Source organism: Ursus arctos, unplaced genomic scaffold, assembly GCF_023065955.2.
Source record: "Ursus arctos isolate Adak ecotype North America unplaced genomic scaffold, UrsArc2.0 scaffold_20, whole genome shotgun sequence".
In the NCBI taxonomy this organism is placed as follows: domain Eukaryota; kingdom Metazoa; phylum Chordata; class Mammalia; order Carnivora; family Ursidae; genus Ursus; species Ursus arctos.
Genome location: NW_026622875.1, coordinates 1,856,656 through 1,868,526, shown reverse-complemented (window position 1 = coordinate 1,868,526; position 11,871 = coordinate 1,856,656). Strand labels below are relative to the sequence as shown.

Below are 11,871 nucleotides of genomic sequence, written 5' to 3'. Positions count from 1 at the left end.
TGATTGCCGTTCAAAAATGGCTATGCTCATTTATAATCCAATCTTTGGTGACTGGTTTCCTTGCCAGCACCTGATTTTATAATTTATGATCTGTTTGTAAATTCTCCTCAATTTCTATAATATTTCTTAGCAGTAAACTTCATTCACTCTTATTGTTGTTATCATTATTATTGCCATTATCATTATTATTGTTTTCCCTGGTCCTTGTATGAATTGTCTTAAATATTCCATAATAACAGTATTCTAACATTTTTCTCTCTCTTTTTTTTTTAACCTTTTGACCCTCCTCTCCCATTTCTCTTATTTCCCCAGTTCTCCCCCACCCCTGGCAACCATCAATCTGCTCACTATGTCTATGAACTTTTTTGTGTGTGTTTGTTTTTAAGGTCCACGTATAAGAAAGTATACGGTATTTGTCTTTCTCTGTATGATTTATTTTACTTAGCATAATGTCCTCAAGGTCCAACCATGTTGCCACAAAGGGCAATAAGATTTCTTTCTTTTTTATGGTTGAATAATATTCTGTTTGTGTGTATATATCACAATTTCTTTATCCATTCATCCATCAATTTACACTTAAATTGTTTCCATATCCTGGCTATCGTGAATAGTGCTGCAATAAACATGGAGTGTATATATATTTTTGAGTTAATATTTTTGTTTTCTTCAGATAAATACCCATAGAACTGCTGTATCTTATAATAATTTTATTTTTCTTTTTTTGAAGAATCTCTATACTGTTTTCCATAGTGACTACACCAATTTACAACCCCACCAGTAGAGCACAACTGTTCTCTTTTCTCCATATCCTCAACATTTGTTATTTCTTGTCTTTTTTTTATAATAACCATCATTATCTTTACTATTGTTTCACCAGCCCTTGTATTCTAAGTTATGAGTTGTTTTAAGGATTCCATTATAACAATATTTTAATTTTTAATTAGAAAAAAATTATATGGAGTTACAGGTATTATTTAAGTAAATTCAAAGAAACCTAAGTGTTAAAAATACCAATGAATACTATTTTAGACCATGATTTAGAGTCTTCCAACCTACATAAATGTGCTAGAATGTTTTATTTAACCAAGTAAATAGAATAAACTTTAATATTTTTTCCCCTGTATAGAAAGTAAGGCTAAAAAAGAAATTTGGATTTCTGCTATGGACTGAATGCTCGAGTCCCTCCAAAATTCTTTGGCTGGACCCCTAATCTCCAGTATGATAACTTGGGAGGTAATTAGGTCATGAGAGTGAACTCCCACGAACAGGATTAGTGCCTGTAAGAAGAGACAACAGGGAGCTTGTCTTCTCTTTCTGCCCTTCACCATGTGATGATAGAATGAGAAGGTGGCCATCCGCAGAACCAAGAAGAGGGTCCTTACTAGACACCAAATCTGCTGGCACCTTGTTCAGACTTCCAAGCCTCCAGAACAATGAGACATAAATGTTTATTGCCTAAACTACTCAGTCTATGACAACTTGTTACAGCAACCTAAACGAGGACAATTTCTTTTTGGAAAATAAAGAGAAATGTGTACTTTCTATACTTATATACATTATATTTTCTGTTTTTTAATTAAATGTACATACTAAGAATTAATTAAATCTGATGACAACTATTTTTACATGACTTAAATTTACTAAACACGGAAGAAAATATGTATACAATTGCACAAAAAAATCATTTAAAAAAATCTCCTGTTTTTATTATGTCTTAGTTATACACATATATATTTAGTAACTAGTTTACAGTTTTGGCTGATACTTAGCAAGGTAACTAGAACTATTTAAATCCTGATAAATATTTTTAAAAATTAGATCCAGAACACATTAATATAATAAAATTAGTATTAGTATTATTGTACACTGTGGAATAACTTTAGATAGATGTTATGAAATTAATATTTTATACAATATAAGAAACCAACAAAAAGGGAAAACTATAAGTACAGTGAAACTTAAATCCAGGTGTTAATTTCCCTTTGACAACTGGAATCGATGGTGATCTTCATGACCAGCTGATTTGTATCGGTTCATCGAGAGTAACATTATTCACTGTCAGATCAATATTTAATATCTAAAAAGAAAGTAAAATGGTAATTATGGTTTAATCAGAACAGTATTGTTTTTTGTTTTTTTTAACAAAGGCTATTTCCATATGTAAATTTTCTCTATGTAACAGAATAGTTTTTTTTTCTCTTTTTTTGAAGAATTTTTATTCTAGAGTGTTCACAACTACTTCAGTAATAATCTCACCCAACCTATTCATTATGCAGATAAAAATAAATCCCAGAGGTGGAATGGTTGTTAAAAGACTGTGAAAAACTAAAACTATTAACCAATTATCTTGATTTCTATTATTTTATTCTTTCTCCATATTCCTAAACATGGAATTATTTATAATTGCATTACATAAATGTCTGTGCTTCCTGCCCTTAAATATTAGGGCATATTTACACACATAAATTAGACTGGAAATATGTTTTCTTTTGTATCAATCCCAAAATGCTTTAGGATTCTGAATTTATTGTTAATAATTTCAATTTTGTTGTGTTACTTTCTTTCACTGGACAGAATATCAATTAGACCAAGTAGGGACTAATTATGGAGGTGACTGAGCAGCTATAGGCAATCATCTGTATTATGTTTATGACATGATGATTTCATCAGACCTCACCACTGCTTGTTCTCCAACACACGCACATGACGTTCTGGGCCTTACCTCAGAAAATTTAGATTCAACTATCAAATATGCAAGAGAAGAGGAAGAGAATCAACATTCCTTTACTGCTTACTGAAAACCAGGCACTCTCTGAGGGGCCTTATAAATATATTCTTCACTAAAGCACAACATTCTAGGATTTATTTCCCACACTGTACAGAACAGTTTAAAAGGTAAAAGCGAAATAATCTTTAAAAATATATATTAGCCGGATTTGAAACTGACCCACCTTACACCAAACCTAACCTAGTTACTTTATATCAAAAGTGAAAAGGAACAAGTACATCAGATATCTTTTAATACCTGTACAAGAGGCAACAAAACATAACTGTTGCTAAGAAAATGTTTTTAAAATTGTACTGATAGAGGGGTGCCTGCGTGGCTCAGTCAGTTAAGCGTCTGGCTTTAGCTCAGGTCATGATCTTGGGGTCCTGGGATTGAGCCCCGCACTGGGCTCCCTGCTCAGTGGGGAGTCTTATTGTCCCTCTCCCTCTGCCCTCCTCTGCTCATGCTCTCTCTCTCTCAAATAAGTAAATACAATCTTAAAAAAAATTAAATTGTATTAATAGAGTAATTAAATTATGCTTTGCTTATAATTCCCACACTGATGGAGAAGGGCAAGAAAATAAAGAAAGAAATTGACCACTCTACTTTTAGCATATATCTATAAAGGTTGGAAACTCTAGGAGCTCATAAATACTTGTTTTACTAAATGAATTTAGAAGGAACTGCTCAATTGTTAGCAGTTAAAAATAATATCTTCTTTTGGAATCAATGAGGTAATAAAATATTATAAAAATTTCTTCTTAATACTTAAAATTCTTTGTGAATGTGTTTGGAAGCAGTGGAATGAACTTTTCGTTATAAATGATGTGTTTTTATACCAAGTCTCTGGTCAAGATGAACTTAAAGTACTACTTGATATTTAAAATATCTTATTTGAAGTTGTTCATCTGACTGTATTTAGCTTTTTTTATAGTAAAAATTAGGAACTTTATTTTTACCAATGTAGTACTAAATAAAAAGCAAGAAAATATATATGGCAAATTATCCTTTTTAATATGATTGAATACTGAGCAGTTCAAAAACACTGATTGCTAATTGTGATCAGTAACTATTGACTATCTATTCCTGGAGAATTAATTTTCCCTTTGAAGGACTCAGTTTCTTGGTCTGCCACATGAGACCACTGGCCTAAATCAGTGATTCCCTTACCTTGTAATTTTATAAACCAGTGAAATTAAAAAAAAAAAAAAAAAGAAAAATGGGGGTGAGGCACTGAGTTATCAACTTTTATTTTACCAAGGAAGGACATTAAGTATACAAAACTCTAACTTCCCAACCTTGATATAACTTAAAGAAATAAAAGAATTTTGGTGCCTTAATAGTAATTAAGACATAGTTCTATATTAAAGGGGAAATAACACTTGCCTACAAGACAGCAGTAACAATAGGACAGTATTAAGTTTCAAGTGGATGGAATGACCTTTCAGGTGCTGTTCACCTCTCACGTTCAGCTATAAACACTAATAGGTACATACACACACAATTTTAGCAGTAGAGACACAGCCTTGTACTTGGATCATTTGTAACAGTTAGCTGTTCACTAGAATATATGTTCTTTGAAATCCAACTTTTCAGAACATGGATTCCAGAATTTAGAATTGGAAGGAGCTAAAGAGATTGTTCACTTGCATAGTCTTATTTGACAGAAAAAGAAGACTTAAAATTATTTGTTCAAAATAAAAAACTAATTACTGGTAGCAATGGGACTTTAACATAAAAATCCCAATACCTTGTTTAATGTATGAATCATGTCCTTATACATCTGTATGTCATATTATTCATGAGTGCCAATAGACAATTCTGTTAATTTTGTGAGGATTTCCAAATATATTTTATCCAAGATGTAGTAAATATATAAATGTAGACATTTTATGTTTGAAAAAAAATTAAAATTTGAGGGACTTTACCATATCGGGATAATAATGACTTAGAGGCTTCACATAAATTTAATCTTGCTTTGATTATGTCAAGAAAAGTGTAACACAGATCACTAGATTGATTTGTATGACAGGTTACTAAGGATGATAATATGAAGACCAATTTGGAAGTTTAAGGAAAATGAATAAACAACAGAGGTCATAGGCAACCTATAATTACGTTTTGTTGGGGTTAGGAAATAGAAGACATCCATATAGATGTTCTGAAAAACTCTGTTAAATTTTCTTTTTTCTTATGTTACTTACCTCCTTGTCCGGTTCTTCAGTAAATTGAACTACCTCTGTATTTCCATTATATATGAGAGTAACCTGATTAACAGAAGTCTTTCCTTTCCCCCATATGTGGATGCTTCCAAGCCTCATTTCAGTTTTGTTTGTGTAACCACTTTTCAGTATAGTGCTTGTCAAGGTACTCTGTAAAGACAAAGAAAAAGAAGTAACTTAAACCCTTCACTTTCAAAAACAATTAAATCTTTTAAAGCATACATCTGTTAACCAAAATGGATTTCATAGTATAGCAAATTATTTATCATATATTTGAAACGAAGTATGTTATACAGTAAATGTAAAATATGAAAATATAAAATAAATATAAAATATGGAACAAAACTTCAAATATTATTTAACACAATTGCAAACAAATGATCTGACATGAATACATACGTTGTTTAAGTTAAATTGTGCCAAGAAATATAAGTCTTTTTCATAGGTGTCTGTAGAGAGAAAAAAAGGTAATATATTTATATTTCCAAGAAGAAAAATAGTAAAAACTAGAATATTTTGCTTCTCTTTCCTAGTATGAAGGGTATCAAATACCATCAATGCAAATCTAATTTTTTTCCAAGTTTATTTCACTTGTTCCAACACAGTCGAAGGAGCACTGTAATATGAAGGATGAGTCACCAGAGAAGACCCTGGAAGCACAGGGCAGGTTGGTGTGTATGTATTTACGTGTAGGAGGGTAACGGTAAAGAGTGACAGGTCTAAAACTACCTTAACACAGCTCTGGCAGGGTGAAAGAAGTATAAGAATAAACAGAATTGGTGGTGACAGTGGTGGACACTTACTGGCCATTTCAATGACTGACAATGTAATAATATTTATAAAGCAAAATGAACATGATGGAAACTTATTCTAGTGTCCCTTGAGAAAAATACTCATTCGAATAATCTAGGGATTATTATAGGTCTATTGAAATCAAACTGATAAAACGCAGGGTTTATATCCATTTCTTTAATCATAATCTTACCATATTTAAAATCGATTTTTAAAATAATTTTTTTTCAATTTTTAAAATAATTTGACAGCTAAAATATAAGTGCTTACTATCTGTCAACTTTTAAGTACTTTATCACACTGCTCTAAGAGGTATGTTCTTTTACTGTTCTGATGGTTGAAGAGGAATGTGAACTTCAGAGAAGTTAAATAAATGCCTGAAAGTGAATCAACAAATTATTAACAAAATCTGGAATCAAGTCCAGCTTTCCCTGAATTCTAAGACTATGTTTATATGTAAAACCAAACAAGCATGGGTAAGGCAAAAAGGCAAAAGTAGTTTAAACGCGTGATTGAAATAAGTGTTAAAGTAACACTGAAAAACCAACAAATTTTAATTTCCTTTACGAACTTATACATGCCAGCATTTTATTAAATAATTCTTTGAAAAACTGCTTAATCTGCAACTAATCTTACCTATATGAAAAATAATTATATTCTGCCTAAAACTTTTTTTCTCTACATACTAATGTGTGCATGGCTTATCTGATATGTGTTTATAAGGCAAAAATTTTAGTCTAATTTTTAAGTATACAATTATAGCTTCGGTTTTTAAGAGCAATTTTTTTAAAGTATGAAACTATGAGATAAAAGAATACAAAAGTGATAGCTATTAGGAGGATATGGGCAGTTTTGTGGTTTTAATAAAAAAGCAAAAATAACACGTATGATCTTAGTTAAGGGTACACATATATCTATTGCATTAAGATAAGACAAAATAAGATTTTACTAATCTACAAGTTTATTAGCTAGAATGGTCAAACTTTACTTAATAGACACAAATTTCGAGATAAGTTTATGATAGCCTCCCTTTATTTGGGAGGGGATACACTCTAAAGTCCCCTAGTGGACACTGAAACTACAGACAGTACCAAGCCCTGTATATACTAAGCTTTTTCCTATAATACTTACCTCTGATATTGTTTAATTTATAGATTAGGCACAGTAAGAGATTAACAGTAACTAATAATAAAATAACACAATTATAACAATATACTGTAATAAAAGTTATGTGAATGTGGTCTCTCGTTCTCAAAATATCTTATTGTGCTATATTCATTCTTGTTGTGATGATGAGAGATGATAAAATGCCTATGTGATGAGATGAAGGGAGGTGAATGACTTGGGCTCTGTGACATAGTGTCAGACTACCACTGACCTCCTGACACTATCAGAAGGAGGATAATCTGTTATCTGGGAGTAACAGATAACGGCTTTCCACAGGTAACTGAAACTGCAGAAAGCAAAACCATGGATAAGGGGGAACTGCTCTATTTTATCTGTGATCTTCTTTGAGAGAAAATAATATGTCAGCAAATAATATTTTATAAAATGGGAATGAACTTAAAGGAGGAAATAATTCTGTGCCTATCAACCAGGTTGATGGGCTTGCTGAGAGAGAAAACTTCTTTGGAGATTCTGACCAGCTGAATCAGACTCTCCATAAGCATTTGTTGTATATTGTTGTTACTGTTCACTCAAGAAATTTCAAGAAATTATCTGAAATCTTCATACTTAATTACAACAAATATACTGAGTTTGTGAAATATAATCACAAACCCCAAATATAATTGGCCAGAATAATTTTGTATACTTACATGGAGAGATCATCAATAAATATGTGAAGTGTGTTGTTACTTTCCGGTGATTAAAAAATAAAATCTGCCATGAAACTTTAATAGGATAAAGGTCATACCAAGTTCTTTTATCTGTATCTTAGTTTGACAGGGAGAACTGGAGAAAAATTTCTAAGAGAAGTGTTGTCTCCCTTGCTGTTCAAATGAATTAACTCAATTTATTGGATAGGTAAATTCAAAGGTTCCAAGACAAGGATGCAAATTATGCATAACTCAACTTTACAACCCTGGGACACTAGGCAAATTCAAAGTGCAGCCTGCTGGGCCCAGGTGAGAAAGGCTGCAAACTTTGTGTAACCCTAGTTAATATGTTAACGAAGGTCAGGACTCTAAAAACAGGATTTTAACAGGATTCAACATAGCAGTTGATTCTTCACCTTAAATCACAAAATACTAGGAAAAGGCTTTTTGTTTTTAAGAGTCTTGCTTTTTACTATATGATTCTTGTATCAACCTTCTGATCTACTTTATTTACTCATAAACAGATTCCCATTTCTTAGAGTTGTAACATATTAACTATGATTTACCTAAAAAGATGAAAAATACATGTCTTGGCTAGTAATGAAAAATCTCTCTTCTGCAGATAATTTATTTAAATTGCACTGAACTGCCCCATGAGAACATCAGCTCCACCCAGATGTTAACTTTTATGACTAACGCTTGTGGTAAGAGAATGTTCGGAACGCCCATCTAGTGAGTGCCACTGTTAATGACACAGTCAATAAACATAATCCACAACGAGTGTTTACTTAACAGCATAATAATCACCTGAAGGTGATACCGCGGCTTCTCCCCCAATTAATGGAAATTAAATGGTCCTCAGAATCTGCATCTTTAGTAAACTACCACAAGTGATTCTGATGGCAACGGTCAGCACAGCACATACTGCTGGGAGCCTAGCAGTTCTGTCTGGTCTTAAGAAATAGTCACAGAGTAAACATAGATCTAAGTTTAAATCCTTAGACTTTTCATGTAAAAAAATATTGAATTTAAAAAACAAATAGGCCAAAGTTGAGTTTTGTTTCTAGGCTATCTCATGTTTTAGATGCACCCTTTATGCATCGTTAGTTAGTCATGTGCATAGGGAACGGGGCGTTTCAGCTCAGCTGATCTCACACACACTGAATGTCTCTCATGCGAATGGCACGGGCTACTTTCTGGGAGTAGCAGATGATCAATATATATTCTCTGTCTATACACATCTCTTAGTTATTCAGACATATACCGTAGGGATTAACTATATTTAGGGTAAGAGGAAAGTCTTTGATGTTCAGAACACTATGTTTTTAAATTGATTTAGCTAATTATTAAGCTTCTTTAGCTTTGGATGATATTACTAGCCTTTCATTCAGCTTCCAAAGTACAAAAGTAGATCACATAAAAGCAATGTGAGATAATACATATGCCATCAATTACATTTATCTGCTAAATGGAACACTCACCTATACTCTCTCCATCATCCCAAAACAGAGATCCCTGTGCCATCTGATTAGTATCTGCAGCAACAATGAGCTTCATGTAATTTTGTCGACTAAAAAAAAAGAAATATAATTTTACCTACATTTATAGAATAGCATATGTTTAGTTATGATACAGCACCCATATAAATATCCAAAGGGAAAAAATGAGAATATCAAGTAAGGAGAATACAAAATGTTTTAGACAAAGAAAATTAAAGGCCTTCCCTTAATAATGAGTGACTGGGAATGATGTAAACCATAAAATCCTTCATATTTAATAGAAAATATCATGCATGTCTTTTGATCTCAAGAGATCACCTATTTAACAGATCAAATGGGGGCTCATTTTTAATGGTTAAAACCATATTAAGTTTATTGACATGTTTATTATTCTCTCTGCTAATCCTGTCACTGACCATTAAACATAAAACTATATTAGTAGCATTTTTTATCTATTATAATTTAAGCCTTTCTCACATTTCCCTACATAAATCACTGAGTCATCATTGGAAATTATTAATAAGAATGTGAAGAATAGCCTGCAAGTTGTAATTTCTGTCCTTGAAATGGGCAATACCTCCCAAGCTTGTGCCTGTGAACTAAATACCTGCGTCCTTGCTCACTGTACGAGTGATTTGGTTTGACAGCCTCCTATTGCTAAGGAAGGATCTCTCAGACAAATTCTGCTTAGCTATAATTGCCTTTTCCAAACACAAATGTTGAAAGTTGTACTGCCATGGAAGTTCCCTAAAATATCCAGAGCATCTAGAGTTCAAATCTCTACAGCAACTTGGTATTTTCCATGTAAAGACGTTATCATGTCTCAGCATGAATACATACATATATTTATATGTATGTATGTATTTTAGTTCATAGTTACTAGGGTAAAAGATAAGTATTACCAACATTAAAAATCTGGTTTAACTCACAATTTTATTAAAAATTACCAACATTAAAAATCTGGTTTAACTCACAATTTTCCAACATATTTAAAGCTTAAGATTAAAAAGTATTTCACAGTTTACATTCTACCTTATCTATATATCTAACCCTGATATCCTATTTACTTTACTCCTCTACACACACACACACACACACACACACACACACACACAGAATGGCCTCTCTGTCTCCTACAGAAAAAGGATTTTTCAAGGTCCAATTTATAAATGTTCTCCTCCACAAAGCCCTCACTTCTCAGATATAATTGTTTTTTTCCTCTTTAATTGATATCAGGGTAGAATATTGAAAGAAATGGATCTGGATCATTCCAGGAGATAGAAAAAGTTCATTCATGCCAAATGGGTCAGTCAGCACATAGATCACCAAATGAGTGGGGACAGCATAAGAAGAGAAGAGGAACAGAGACTGAGTCCTCTAGAATCTGAATGTCTAAGCCATGAATTTAAGCAATGAAAATAGACACTCTGGTAAAAGGATTTACTCTTACATCAGTCAGAAAAGACAGAGTGAACCCATGATCCCTAGTAGGTTGGACATATTGCTGAGAGAGGGAGAGAATACAAGGTAGGGTACTTAGGGTAAAGAAGAGAAGGTCTTAGCCAGATCATCAGTTATGAATAGTAATGTGTAGAAAATATGAATTAATATGAATTATCTTTCATCTTTATATGGGACAAGGCTGCTAAAAAACAGGTCTGGTTCTTCTGTGGACAGCAGTGGACTTGTAGTTTGAAGAAGCAGTGATATTGTCAATGGATATCTACATTTTCATAGACTACAGTGAGTTGGGAAATATTTCACAGGATGGAGAGAGGGAGGTAGAAAAGGGGAAGAGAAAAGGTGGAAGGAAAGAGAAGTCCTCTGAGAAATATTTGCTTAAAGTTTATAGAAAGGTTCATTTAAGAAATCATGTTTCGGTGAAGTAAATAATATTTCTTTCCACATGTCAGAGGCATCAAAAATGATGAGTACTTAGGTAAGGCAGCCACTCAAAATACAAGACATTCATTTGTCAATATCTTCGCATATTTATATAGAAGACATGAACTTTTAGTTCGTATCTTGATCTGGGAAACTTTCTTACTATTCGAAGGAATATCATGTCGGAAGACAATTTTTCAAGAGTCTCAAATATCTGCATATCTTGCATACAGGTGGGGAGGGACAATGGGAGAGGGAGAAAGAGAATCCCAAGTAGACTCTCTGTTGAGCACAGAGCCCTATGTGGGGCTTGATCCCATGACCCTGAGATCATGACCCCAGCGGAAATCAAGAGTTGGATGCCCAACTGACTGAGCCACCCAGGTGGCTTATATTTTATAATTCACCCAGATGAATTATGTTTTAACGGATGTTTTTAAAGCAAACAGTATGGAAAGATAAGGCAGTGTTTGTTTTTAAATTAATTTAAAAAATTTTTTACTGGCCAGTATAATTAAGATAAAGTCCCCTTGAAAGCGAAGAATGAACAGGTTTGCTTACAGCCCATTATAAAGGACTGAGTGCCTAAGCTTGGAGTTCCTTAGCTGTGACACAAACCTCCTACACGTGCAGCATCTGCCCAGTCCTCTCCATGTCATCCCCACGGGACTTCGGTGACAAGGAAAACTGAAGCAAACATGAAATTTAAGTCTCTTGCTATGCCAAGAGTAATAAAGACCTTTGTCTCTTACCCAACACCCATGACACTGTGGCAGACTAAATTGTTCACTTGGAAATAGGGTAAAATCTCAGAACCTTCCCAGTTCTTGACAATTCTAGCATGATGTATCTCAAAATTTAATCTGAGCTCTTGTAAACATTTCACTTAC

At 33.0% G+C, this 11,871-nt stretch overlaps 1 protein-coding gene across 1 annotated transcript in view; it reads right to left on the bottom strand.

Annotated features, from left to right (window-relative positions):
* Nucleotides 1-1,703: 1,703 nt before the first annotated feature.
* SI (sucrase-isomaltase) overlaps nucleotides 1,704-11,871 on the bottom strand; it is a 91,187-nt gene continuing 81,019 nt past the window's right edge. Inside the window, exons 45-48 of the mRNA XM_026497428.4 lie at nucleotides 9,080-9,168; nucleotides 5,389-5,438; nucleotides 4,972-5,139; nucleotides 1,704-2,077 (exon numbers count right to left, since the gene is read on the bottom strand). Of these exons, the coding sequence (XP_026353213.2) occupies nucleotides 2,009-2,077; nucleotides 4,972-5,139; nucleotides 5,389-5,438; nucleotides 9,080-9,168 (376 nt within the window). The 3' untranslated portion in view covers nucleotides 1,704-2,008. The remainder of the gene's footprint in view (nucleotides 2,078-4,971; nucleotides 5,140-5,388; nucleotides 5,439-9,079; nucleotides 9,169-11,871) is intronic.